Genomic DNA, 14,445 nt, shown 5'->3' on the forward strand with positions numbered 1-14,445 from the left:
AATCAGTTTGTCCTTGTTGCACACTAAACCTGTCCACAAAATTTCATCCAAATCCATCCACGACTTTTTGAGATATCCTGCACACAAACAGATCAACAAGAAGAAGACGTCATGCAGAGCACGATACTTGCAAAATCCATAAAACAAATTTGACCTCAAAAATAATTGGTTGTTGAATTCAATGACCAGCCTGGTGTTGGCTTAGTGGTTAGGGTGGTGGCTTGGGATCCCAGGGTCCTGAGTTCAAGCCCCATTGGCTGCTGAATTAACACCAGGGGGTTGACTCAGCCTGTCATCCTTCCGAGGTCGGCGAAATGAGTACCAGTGTACTGGTCCCGGTGTATGCCCCGGTTAGAATAAGTGTACCATATCCCTGTGTGTCGTAAGAGGCGACCAGGGTTGGCGTCAGAAAGGGCATCCGGCCATAAAACATTGCCTCAAGAAAAAGCCAACCCCTGCACAGCAGGGAAAAATGGCTGTAAAAACGGTCATTTTTATATTTGTTGAATTCAATGACCAAATATGCAACTCTTCAAATTTCAAATGAATGGAATGAAAATTGAGGATTTTGGAAATCTCACCTAAGTTGTTTACCTTTCGCGTATGCTGACCTTTTGGCCAATGTTGATCTCAAAAATATTTGGTGGTTGAATTGAAATTGGTGGTTGAAACTATGTAAGCTAATATGAAAATCCTGTTTAAATTTCTCGTCAATTGGATGAAAATTGAGGATTTTAGAAATTCGACAGATTTGTTGACCTTTGGCCCATGTTGGCCTTTTGACCTTAAAAACAATAGGCTTATTGCCTATGACAAACCCTACCATGTTGTGAAGTTTTGTGAAGATTGATTTAAAATTGTGACCTGTATGCAATTGAAAAACAGACACAGACGAACAGACAGACAGAATAACAAAATTGACTGACCAATATCCTTGAAAAATCTTCGATTTTGCAAGTAACAAACAAACAGACAGACAGGGGTGAAAACATAACCTCCTTCACCTTCGGTGGCGGAGGTAAAAAGTTTTTTAGGCTGTCAGAAAAAACCCCCCAAAAACATTGAAGCAGTAGTTTGCCGCCATTGACGCACCCTCTTTTACATCAGATTATTTAATGTGTTAAATTAGCTATTCGTCCTTTGTGTCCTTTACGACATCCCTAAAAACAGTAACTTTCCTGTTTGGAATGATGTTCAATTTTGTTTGACTGCCAGACTGAGTGAAGCAATTACTTTAGTGTGAGTGTGAATGTGCGCTTAGGACGAGACTCCAACCAATTTGCCAAATTCAGAGGCAAAGTTCAGCTGAACTGCAGGTTTGTGTTCCGATTTGTGTTGTGCAGTGTTCAATATATAAAATTCAGTTGCAATCAAGCAATTCCTCAATCACAGACTGACATCTGTCAGACAGAGTGAACCAATTATGCTTAACGTGTGGGGAAACAGGCGAACGTGTCCCCTGTTTAACGTCCATTCGAGGGACGACACACTTTGTTGTGGACCAATCCCACAGTTCAGTTTACAGTTTGGTTGAGAATTGAAACCAGACTACACAGCTTAAAGTCAAGTGCACCATCTCTGTGCAATGCTGGTGGACATCAAGAACATACGTGAGATTTCATAACTGTTCCACCGGCTACAATATCATGAATGAGCAAAAATCTCTCCCTCTTTAAATTTCAAAATCCTCACCTCGTAGCAATGTCCCATGATAGGAGCATCTGCCCAGCTGTGCTCTGCATTTATTCCCATGCTTCCATTGCGATAAACCACAACTGTGAAAGATTTATCAAACCACCTGGGGCGGGATAGTCAAAGGTCAGAGAGAGACGGATTTACTTTTGGGGTACACTCTGTACCTGACAGTTAAAAAACAAGCATCTACACCTCTACATTACTTTCTCCCACCATCTCATCCAACTTCTTTCAACCTTCCATCTTCAGGTTTCCAAGCGTCATACTCTCATACCGATCATCACAGTTCCCATGCAGTAGTGATTTGGAGAAAGCATCCAGGGAAGTAACTGGATCCTCCAGCCTGTAACCCTGTTCTTCATCGTCCAGAGTGAGGAAGAAGGCCCCCTTCTCTATGGCATCGAGCGAACGCCTGTTCACCCCTTCAGAGAAGAACGCCGCTCTGGTCTTTGCCCAATGCACGCTGCACCATGTCACATGTAACAAGAATAAATATCAGATGCCTCCAGTTAACTCAATTGAGATAGTTCGTCAATTACGTGCCTCGCAAACAATACGCCCACACACCCCGCCACCCGCCACCCCCCCCCACCCCCCAGTACTTCTTGAAAACTCTCAATTCAAATTCACCTCAAATACAATACAACATTTTTGTAAAATGTCACCCCAGATAATTCCAGGCTTTCACAAACACAAATCAAAGAATATTCTTAACAGTACAGATTACATGGGTGAAACTGCAGAACTTTTGAAAAAAGGAAAAACAAGATTTTCTTAAGGGGGTCCAGGGGTATGCTCCCCCATAAATTTTGAAACATTGATGCCAAAATATGAATTTTGCAGGTGATCCTGTCCATATTGTAACAAAAAAAAAACGATACAAATGAAAGTGATGTTTGGGGAAGAATTTTTTATTTCACCTGAACATTCATTGCTAGAGCCTGGTGTTAGCTTAACGGTTAGGGTGACTGGCTTAACATCTTAGGGTCTTGGGTTAAAGCCCCTCACCTGCTGTTGAATTAACACCAGGTGGGTTGACTCAGGGCGTTATCCTTCCAAGGTTAGCAAAATGAGTAACAGGGCGCACTGCATCAGCGTTGGCCAGCGGTCGGAATCATGAACGTACAAGTGACGGGAATACGTCTGAAAGGAGCTCAAATGCCACAAGGGAATGGAAAGTTGCCGAGGTACTTAGCTGAATAGCCCTCTGGAACCTTGCAGGGCCGAAGGCAGGAATGTTGATGAAGGATCCAAAGAGAAATCGACTCTCGACTCTTCAGACGAGCTACATCAACCGGCGTAAGGCAACGTGAGACGTGCAAGGTGCCAGAAAGCCAAAGAGCTCTTTACACACGAGCCACATGGAGGTGCCAATATCAAGGGAAGAATCATTGCCAGCGAAACTCCACCATAAGGCTTGCCCTTTTCAGCACAATACCAGGCACAGAAGATCACCGTCGCGTGGAATGCATCTGATAGACACCAACAAATGGCGGTCGTTCGCGCCCAAAATTCCAAGCAGGCGGATATTTAGCGTGGAAGGAAAGGACGTCCAAGGCGTTTGGAATCCGAGTCAATCCTTTATTCCCACCCCACTCATCTCTCTTCACGTTGCACCCGGTTCCGGAAAACCCCCGATCAACCTGAGCTCGAGAATATTTACATATTGTAACATGAAAACGATGCCGCTACAGATCGCAATGGCACGCAAGTTCTTCTACTCGACCTTTTGTGAGACCATTGAAGTACAATTCCATTGAAGGATAAAAAGTAAGTCCCGTCTCGGTGATAACTCAAACGGTCTTCTCCAGCTGAATGAACGAGGGATGATTGAACATCACAGCCTTCCATTCCGATCGGGGAAACCCACCTTCTCCTTTTCCCTTTCACAATTTCCTCCGTCTTCTTATAAACTCAATCTCTCTATTTTCATTCCAATCACAAATTAATACGACAGCATAAATATAACAAAATAAAATGTTCACAAACACTCATGATGTAAAGGAATATCAATGCCATTCCAACGTGATAACCAGCACAGACGAATCTGTTGGTGAGGAAAGGCAGATACGCAACACCGACGTACACACACAGCCTCCTGCTTGGGGGACATCTAATCACGGTAACGTGCTTGCGAGCTTTTACACCCAGGTAACTTCCACAAAAATAGCTCATAATAAAAACTACCGTGGAAGTGATTCTCATAAATTGTGCTCATGATGCGTTGTTGCGTTCGCATTGTACCCCGTCCGGATGAAATGGGTCGATAAACGAATCCATTCACGATAATCGCGGCGTGCCTTTCTGATCACATCCGCATGGGTCGTTACAAAAATATGGATTTCTGTAAAAATATGGAAGGAGTTTCACCCATGGGATTAGTGAGCAAAAAATGATCACTGAAGTTACATGAACAGTGTGCCCAGTGGCTGCCAAAAAAAAATGTGGGATTTTTTGTAGGAAAATGTGGGATTTCAAAATTTGAATGCAGTTAAAGCTATCAAACTAATTAGGGTGCTCAGATTGTATGGTATCAACATTATAAGCAGTAAACATCCTATATCCACCTATTTCAATTAAAAAATATACATAATAACTACTACATGAAGCAATATAGTGTCTGTATGGTTACATCATCTTACTTAGGCCTAGGTCACATTTGCCACGGCGGCCGTGGGGTCTCCAAAATCTGCGGCCACTAGCAATTATATGGCGGCCGCAGTATTTCCATGGTCACACAATGTAGCAGTCACATGTGTGTTTTATTTTTCAGGTAGTTGCACGGCGTATTTAGAAATCGTGGAGACCGAAAATGTGGGGGTGCCATACGGTCTTTGATTTGATGTCGCACTGTGACCTGAGGGCGTCGCTGCAGGGCCATAGAATTTTCAAGGCAGACGCAAGGTGCCCGCAAGGCGACCGCAGGGGGACCCTAAGGAGAACGTGCAGCCAGACGGACGGTAACGAGTGGGTATATATACCAGTTCTTTTTTTACTGAAATAAAAATATAACAGTATATATAACTGAATATACTGTAACTATAATATACCATGGTGCCCCCAGAATCCGAACGCCCCATTGTTTGAACAAATTGGAATCCGAACAATTTTTTCGAGAAAATTTTGCCCTAAAAACCTAATACATTTTAAAAAAACCGAACACAACGTAGCGTTCATGTTTGTTCACGTGTCTCCCCCACCTGTTCGACCCGCATCTTCGCGCTTTGTTCATTCAGTTCGTCGGTGGAAATCCTCGTGAAAGCATCTCTCGTGTGTCAATCGATACTTTAGGCCTCAGTCACATTTGCTCTACGGCGAGGATACGGCGGCCGTCCGCCCTCTGAATTGACAGAAACGTGCGGCGGCCGCAGAGAAACTGAGGTGGCCTCAGGGTGGCCCTACGCCGTAAGGTCGCTGTGGAATTATAACGCGGAGTTATAACTTTTTTCATTTCTACATTCGCCGTAGAAATTCGACAAGCCGAAACAAAAGAACTGGTTAAAAAAAAAAAATTTACCCATTCGTTACCGTCCGTCTTGCCGCACGTTTGGCTTAGGGTCCCCCTGCGGGCACCTTGCGTCTGCCTTGAAAATTCTATGGCCGCCGCAGGAACGCCCTAAGGTCACCGTGCGACATCCAATCAAAGACCGTACGGCACCCCCACGTTTTCGGTCTCCACAATTTATAAATACCCCGTGCGTCTACCCGAAAAATAAAAACATATGTGACTGCTACATTGTGTGACCGTGGAAATACTGCGGCCGATTTATATTTGCTAGTACCCGTACATATTGTAGACTCTCCGGCCGCTGAGCCAAATGCGACTTAGGCCTTACCTTGTGTTTTCACCTTCATTTGTGATGTTTGTTTTTTTTAAATCATCTTGTGTTTTAATTAATAACAAAAAAAGCAATCTGATCACGTGGTGTGACGGACTGTCGGGCAAGGATTGAATTTCACAGCAAAATCAGTTGTAATATGGAATATCCATGATTACGTCAGCCCGATGCGATGCGTTTGATGAAAGTGATTGTGGTTCTGTGGGCATCATGTTTGATGAGCTGCCCTGGGGGCAGCGCTCTCGCAGAGTGCGCGAGCGATCGGAACCCAGGACGGAGCTCGAGGCCGTGTGGACCTTTGGATTGGTGATTGTACCAGTTTCCATACAATACACCGCCACCGAAGGTCATTTACTCATGTTATTTTACCTTAAACATGGGTAATTTCAGTTTAAAGTTCCTTGAAAGTGGGTTTTCTTTGGGTCCATGAACAGATTAATTCACTCCATTATTTCTTAATGGAAAAATATTTTTGGAATCCGAACTTTTTGCAATCCGAACAGGCTCCTGGATCGAATTAAATTGGGATTCTGGGGCACCACTGTGCATAGGCAAACACCTATACTCTGATCTCTAGCGGTGGGCGCACGGTGGACGCACGTCGATACAGACTGCCACGTAGGCCGTACATAGGTGCACGGCGGGCGTAGGGGAACCGTGCGTCGACCCTGCGTTACCCGCAGGTAGTCACACAGACTGCAAGGCCACCGTACGGCGACCGTGGAAATAGTGCGGCTGCCGTACTTTTTTGGGGGTTGGCAAAATTCATTTTTCATTGAGAAGAGCTTACGGCAGCCGCACGAATAACGCAAGCCCACCGTACGCCCTACGTACGGTCGACGTGGAACACATCTACGTCATAGCTTGGCTTGTCGAATTGCTACGGCAAACGTAGAAATGAAAAAAAGTTATAACTCTGCACTATAATTCCACGGCGCCCCTACGGCGTGTAAAATATAGCCAAACGGCGTAGGGCCTCCCTGAGGCCACCTCAGTTTCTCTGCGGCCACCGCACGTTTCTGTCAATTCAGAGGGCGTACGGCCGCCGTATCCTCGCCGTAGAGCAAATGTGACCTAGGCCTTAGTACATGTATAGCCTATGGTTGCATAAATATCATGTATACCTCATGATTAGGTTAGCATTGATGAAAGCCTTTATACTATTGTATGTTTCAGTATATTACAGTATATGTAATCTTAATTAAAATGCACAAATTCAGGAGTGTACACTATGCAAATATAACACATTAATATTGGACTTTCAAAACACTTTAGTTTTTTATTTAAGATGTTACAACTCAAACTGGTTACAGTCTAGAATATAACTATCAGTGCCAAGTGGGCTTAAGAACATAAAATATAAACAGTATTACTATTATGGAGAAAAAAATCATAAAATCATTTCCTGAGCATTGAATTATAAATAACATGTGAAAATAAATCTGTCTTACTTTGGTGAGGGCTTGAATGCTACAAAGTGAAAATAGCCCTATTCATATGCAAAAGAACATAATATATAAATGTGATACCATACCTAATGCCAGGTTCAATGGCTGAACAAAGCAAAGTCATCATAGCACCCATGAAAAAACTTTATTACAATGAAACTTATTTACATGCTTTATGATTTAACAGATTAACTCCTTCAAACATATAATACATTAGGACTGTTTCCATTTATTTCCCATCACCACTAACACCATCACCCTGACCTGAGAGGCAGATCACACTGATCACCCACATTACAATTTTCTTTTTCTGCACTGAGACAGTTTTTTTTTTCCAATTTTTCCAAGCTGGAATTGGTTTGTGACAGCTTATTATGTCCTGATTCAAGGAGGGCCTGAGCTGCACAAATTTCTACCATTCTTTGAGATTTTGATGCCAGAGCTTTCTTCAGACGTTCATTCACTTCAGCCACAAGTTTATCAGCTGTTTTCAGGTCTAGTTGAAGTCTGTCCTGTTCCCTGAGTTTTTTCTCCTCAGTCTTTTGGAGCTCCATCTAATCCTTTGCTTTTTGCTGCTCTTTTTCTTCAGCTTCTTTTTTTAGCTTCTGTTTCTCCATCTCCAGTTTTGCATGTCTATCTGCTTTGTATTTCCTATGTGCTTTGCGCACACTCTCCAGCATCGATTTGGTAACTGGAATTTGGCATGGTTCACCCTTTCCATTATGGATCACTGCATCTTTTATGGTTCTCAAACCATTCACAGCATTTTCACTCAGATGGGTTCTCTGGGAAGTGACTATATTTGTTCAGTGAAAAACCCCTTTCAACATCAGCCTGTCCATGTGATATGGCCAAAACAACTTTCACAAACTGTCCAAAAATGGGGTACTTCTCTTTGCCAGTAGAGGTCTTCACATCCAACACTCTGGCCCAATATCTATCAACTCTCTGATATGAGCCTCCTTCCTCCATGAACCAGGATTCATTGATTTCATTCTCAGCCTGGTAAAGCATCCATTCATCACCAATTTGATCTGTCTTTATCAGAAAAGATATGAGGAAATTGTTTACATTAGGTCTATCCATTCCCAGCATAATCATGTTTTTTAAATCAAGACCATCTTCTTCCAATGCGTCTGAAAGAGTGTCCCTCAGAATTTGAGCTGTTGCATGACCCAACATCTTTGACTTCAGGTAACGTGTGTCAATCAATCCATCATTCCAAAAACGAATATGGATATCTAGTTGCTTTTTCATCTGGTCATTCGTAGTTTCATCTACTAAGATGGCATAAAATGTAGAAGTGTTCCTAATCTTTGTAACAAGATCTTCATGAAAGAAAGAACCAAGTCCATGTGAGACTACCTATGAGACTTTACTACAGTTAAGTTTCACGTCCCTTGCAACATCACTGTCGGCAAACATTTCTTGAAATGTTTCAGCTATCTTATCACATGATCTGAAAGATAAATTGTCTTGTGCAACTTTCATGACCCATACAGCTTCTGCTTTTGTAATTTTGTCCTGGTGTGAAAGAGTCCATTTTTGGGATGCTCCAGAGGTTGATGCTTGTGACAAATATACCCCACGTGACCCTATTTTCAGCTTTGACTGTCCAGATGCAATTGCAGTTTTAGCCACTCTAATATGCTTTGTTCCTTCAGCATGTCTTTGCAGTTGATAAACACCACCATTGCTAATATCAATGTCTTTCTTGCATAACGCACAATGAGCTTCCTGGTCTGATTTATTTTGTACCCACTGGCTAAGCGCATGCCCATTCTTGTCCACACTATTCATCCAATTTTCATTAAATTTTGTTGTATGTCGTGGCATTTTGATGAATTAATAATATGTTCTCTTGCTTGTAAAACAGATTCTACAGCTACAGCTGTAAGCAGGAAAGCAAATAGGTTAAGGAATTGTATATACATGTATATGCCAAGCAACAATCCAATATACATGTATCATGAAAGGCTAAAAAACACCTTATATGAAAGTTAAATTGTTGTGAATGTTAACATAACATGTACCAGCATTACCAGTATTCCAAATAAGTACCTCAAATGGTACATCTTTTAATAGCCATTTATAAATACGCAATCACAGTATGGTGTTGTCTTGCACTTTCAGCATTAAAAAACCATCACAGACACAGTGAACATGATGATGAAGAGAAATGTGTTATTTTATAATAACCATGATATCCATCAATTATTTATATTTATTACCACAGCAGAAAGATTGAAAGTGCATTAAATGACACCTAAAAAAATGCTCCAGAGGCCAGGGGTGCAAAACCCTATCAGAATTTTGGGCTTAATGCTAAAAAATCTGCTGTAGCCATTACAATTTTTAAAGGTCTGACAAAAATGTGGGAAATGTGGGATTTTTTCAAAAATGTGGGAAATGTGGGAAATGTGGGACCACTGGGCACCCTGCATGAAAAGTGTCAGAATTATCTATCACACAAAACGGCTAAATTGAAGAGATTGAAACGTGTTTACGTGGGTGGAAAGTGTTTACCCATCAATGTTTAAAATTTGGACATTACCATTATGCGAGTCAAGACCAATTGCACATGGTGCCGAAGGATGGCCAAAGGTAATACGCCCCATCAATTAAATATCAACCATTACTTCCCACTGATTTAGCCAGGATTACCTTGAAAAGGAAACACTTCAAACCTTGTTTTTGGATTTAGGAACGGAATAAAGGAGATGACTCAGAATGTCATCCACTTAGCATAAACCCCAAAACAATCGTTCCATTGTGATCAACATTTCTCTTCTGGTTGTCAGAAAACGTGGCTTCGTTGTTGTTTTTGTTTTTGCCAGGCAGGGGTGTGACATCATGAATGTACCTCGTATTTGATCAGTTATTTGGGAGTGCATCCAACATATCGATTGTCCCAGCAAAACTACATGCTCAGCACAATCCATGACTGACCGATTTCCAGCAGTAAGGGCCGCCAGTTGCAGCTCTCCGGGCTGTGGGAGAGACTTGTCATCAAGGATAATTTGAAGTTGGTTCTGGAGGGCACGTGGTGAGAGCAGGCACCCACCATGGTATACATACAAGCGGAAATATCGGCCACGATGCAGGACCACCAAGTGCCGACTATCTGTCATGTGCTGCAGGGTATCTACAAAGCAGCATGAGAGGGAGAAACAGAGAAGACAATAAATATGGAGTTTTATTATTGGATATGAAATTGGAGAAGAGAAAAAGGTAAAATGGTGAATGAGGAGGGATGCAGTACAAGGAAAAAAAAAATTGTGCACGGAATGAAGGGATGTCAGGATAGCCAAGAGGCATGTGCACTGGCCTATGACCTGTTGAGCCTGGGTTTGAATCGTGACCCAGCTGTAAACTGTTACGCTGATGAATCACTCTGCATGTTCCGCATGCACGGCGATTCATCAATGTGTGTGTGCCGTCCCTCAGATGGACATTAAACTGGACGTTCTGTCTGCTGGCATTAGTAGGGGGACGTCCTTCGCGGAAAGTAGGTGAGTGATCGCCGGGACCCTGAACGAATTACATGAAAAATTTAAGCACACCCAGTTGAGTATCCTGCGTTGGAGTGGCAACCCATCGGGAATTGTAGCCCTCGCCAAGAAACTGCTTCAGCAGAACCGATGCTCTATATCGAGCATGGTACATGATGATGTGCAAAAAGATGATGGAAACAATAACTTTTAGTCAGGTGCTAGAAGACAATATGAAGAATGGGGTGGTTGGAAGTTAGTGAAGTAGAAGTAGGAGAAATTCAGTGCAATGTGCAGGTGCGATGAGAGAGAATGTCAAACCAGTTTCAATGCCAGGCAAGCGACAGGTGTTGAACATCCGCTCCCACTGAGAAGAGCACATGGGCACTGTTCCAAGCAGCATTAACTAAAGGGAATAAGAAAGAAAGAATGAACAGTACATTAATTGAAGAAGGGGGAATGGAGGGCAGGGAAGGGAAGAATTGGAAAATGGTCTGTATTGCTTTTTTTGAAAATCATTAGAGTGTAACACATCCCCAAAGCATTAACCAGAGCACTGGGCTGCACCCCTTACTGGCATTATCTCCTCACGATCGAGCTTTTGGCGATAGAGCATCATAAAATGAATGACGTTGGCAGCCCTCGCGGCTTGAATTGTGGTTGGCTTGTGGTATAACAGGTCCTTTTGAAATGTGGGAGGGAGGAGAAGGTAGAATTAAGGAAACGATAAATAAATACAAACATCTGTACAAGTTAACTACTGAACTTAAAAACAGGAGTTACAGGCCTGTGCAGATACATACGAGCAGAGCCCAGTCATTGGAATCCAACATCAATGGAGGAACAGTACAAGAAGAGTAAATTAAGAGAGGATTCAAAATATTAAACAGGGATTGACAGGGTCACATGTAAAGTATCATGTCAATAACGTTCCAACCAATTACAACTTGGTAAAGTCAGTCACAAGATGAGGTCCCTCATCAAGAAATATAAAGTTACGAAAGACCCAAAATGGATGTGAGAATGTGGCTTCATTTTAAAATAAATACTGCATAAAATACCTCAATATTTCTGACATTACTAATGTCTCTTAGAGGCTTGAGCATGTCACTCTAAAATGTTAGATGCAATGAACTAACAAAGGTTGTGGGACACCCTCTCCAAAATTGAGAATGCTCCACACATGCATCTGATTTGTGCAATCGTGAATATCATCGCAATATGCAGTACAAATGGTCAGGGAATTCCCATTGCCCCATTTCAGAACACGGATGTAATGGAACTCTGATGGCAACTCCACTGAGGACATTATCAATATTCGTAAATCAACTGCTGGAAGCATCATAAAAGTGGAAGATTATAGGCATCACCTAACGACGACCACCAGCTAAGCGGACCATCCATAATCACCTCAACTGAGAAGACAACCCCCGAGATGGATTGTTAGGAAGAACAGGTGAGGAGTTTTCAGTTGCCCCAAAACTCCATGATGTGACATGAAAGTTCAGTGAATCAATGAGATGTAAAGCATGAGTGGTTGCAGTTTATCGAGCCTTGCATTCCATGGAAGAACAATGAAGAGTGGCTACAAATATATATATATATATATATATATATATATATATATATATATATATATATATATATATATACATACATATATATACAAGCCGGTAGGCGGACATGGGTAGTCGACAACCCAATAGAACCTGAAGCGATGGGCCCGTTCGATGGGGAATGACCTGAGGATTAAGCACAAGAAAATTCATGATTCTAGCTTCAAGGGTTAATTCTGCAGATTGTTTTTTCGTGAAAATACCACCACATTTAGAGGTTTTTCAGCCGTTGCAAGGCAACGGAGGGGTCCATGGCAACGGTTCTTTCTCACACATAACTAGGACATACCATGAACCTACCATACCAGTTTCATGTATATCTGACTCATAGTCTCTGAGATATAACGAACTTCGTTTTTTTTATTGTTTTCGACCAGGGTTCATTCAAAGTCTATCTTCTCCGATGGTTTTCATAGGATCCAGCTGGAAATTTTTGACAATATGGCTAAATGTACTGCCAACAGTCGCTCGTGGCCTGTTTTTTGAAAAAAAATTTTTTTGTGATTTTTCAAAAATTTCAAAGTGCCGTTGCTAGGCAATGGTGGTGTCCATAGCAACGGTTCTCATTTGCACACAACGAGGTCATGGTATGAACCTACCAACCAAGTTTCATCGAAACTAATTGTATTAACGGAGCACTGGACCGAACAGACATACATACAGACAAGCCGGTAGGTGATATGACTGCTCGCTCTGGATGGAAAGCTGGCCGACACGACGAGCCGATATTCATGTACATGCTATCAATCAATTTAGCACAATAAATATGATTATCACAGCCCTCTTAGTTTGCGCCCAGAAACCCACCTTGTGAAATTTCAGGCATGTTTCCAAAGAGACTAACAAATGGTAGCCCTGGTAATTCCATTTATCTATTCGCTGAAGATTTTATTTTTTTATATGATGCTGTAAGACATTCTCCTTGGGCACAAAAAAACAGGTCCCTCGGAGGTCCAGTTTCGGAGGTATTGATTTTTTTGTACAGTCCACAATAAGTGTACGATGTACGATAAAGTATTTTAGCTGTTGCTGAGCAACAGAGGTGTGCATAGCAACCATTCATTTTTGTGTACATGGTAGCCACATTGTACACATTTCACCCACGTTTCATCAAAATCAGACTCTTTCTCTTAGAGATATTCGCAATTAACCGTTTCTGAAATGTTCGACATGTACTCTCGCCCAAAACCTATCTCCTCCTACAAATATTTTTTTGTTAGGGCTGCAAATTGGCATGAAGGAGCTAGAAAGATTGCGCACAGAACTCTAAGCTTTGATTTTTCGATTTTTTTAAATTTTTTCGATTTTTGACCACTTTAAAGGGCCGTTGCTATGCCGTTGCTAGGGCCCAGGATCCCATATTCGAAAGCACACGATTCCCAGAAATATTGGTCCGACCTACCAAATTTCATTGGAATCGGTTGAGTGGTTTAGCCCCGAGGCTTGACCAAAGTTTCACGGACAGACAGACAGATGGAAATGTCCAGAATAAGGGTGCTCTAAGAGCAGCCAACAAGCATAGACAGACAGACAAACATCTTGTTCTTCTTCTTTCGGCTGCTCCCGTTAGGGGTCGCCACAGCGGATCATCCGTATGATCCGCATAGTGATTTGGCACATGTTTTACGCCGAATGCCCTTACTGACGCAACCCTGGTCGCCTCTTACGACACACAGGGATATGGTACACCTATTTTTAACCGGGGTGTACACCGGCCCAGTATACTGGTACTCATTTCGCCGACCTCGGAAGGATGACAGGCTGAGTCAACCCCCTGGTGTACTAATTCAGTGGCTCAACGGGGCTTGAACTCAGGACCTTTTGTATCCCAAGCCGCTGCCCTAACCACTGCGCCAACACACCAGGCTAAACAGACAGACAGACAAACATATCCACAGAAATATTTCTGTGTACAGACAGACAAACATATCCACAGAAATACTGATAATAATGGTAGAAAAAAAAAAATCTCAAAATTTTTTTTTCTCAACCAGATCGACTAATATATATATATATATATATATATATATATATATATATATATATATATATATATATATATATATATATATATATATATATATATATATATATATATATATACACACACACACACATGTGTAGCCTGGCAAAGTTAAAGGTTAAACAGATATCATAGAGTCTGTCAAAACAGGTTTCTGGAACATGAGTCCAGGTTCACAATGTTCAATGTCTTCAGAATGACATTTTATAACAATACTGAGTGCAAACTTAAAGAACTACTTGGAATGGCAAAAAAGTCCAACTTCCAATTGACAGAAAATGTTAGAATAGTCAAGACTGTTGTTAGGACACCAAGAGACCCTACATAGCAACG

The 14,445-nt window shown here is 41.9% G+C and overlaps 1 protein-coding gene across 2 annotated transcripts in view; it reads right to left on the reverse strand.

Annotated features, from left to right (window-relative positions):
• Positions 1-14,445, reverse strand: part of LOC147013418 (carnitine O-palmitoyltransferase 1, liver isoform-like) — a 63,065-nt gene that overhangs the window by 33,836 nt on the left and 14,784 nt on the right. For both annotated transcript variants that reach the window (XM_085855225.1, XM_085855226.1), the window contains 5 exons: positions 11,048-11,155; positions 10,795-10,879; positions 9,932-10,127; positions 1,970-2,158; positions 1,693-1,798 (listed from right to left, as the gene is read on the reverse strand). In XM_085855225.1, the coding sequence (XP_085711351.1) occupies positions 1,693-1,798; positions 1,970-2,158; positions 9,932-10,127; positions 10,795-10,879; positions 11,048-11,155 (684 nt within the window). The remainder of the gene's footprint in view (positions 1-1,692; positions 1,799-1,969; positions 2,159-9,931; positions 10,128-10,794; positions 10,880-11,047; positions 11,156-14,445) is intronic.

The sequence above is a fragment of the Eptatretus burgeri genome, chromosome 14 (genome assembly GCF_056783735.1).
Source record: "Eptatretus burgeri isolate ZD-2024b chromosome 14, Ebu_testis_v1, whole genome shotgun sequence".
NCBI lineage: Eukaryota > Metazoa > Chordata > Myxini > Myxiniformes > Myxinidae > Eptatretus > Eptatretus burgeri.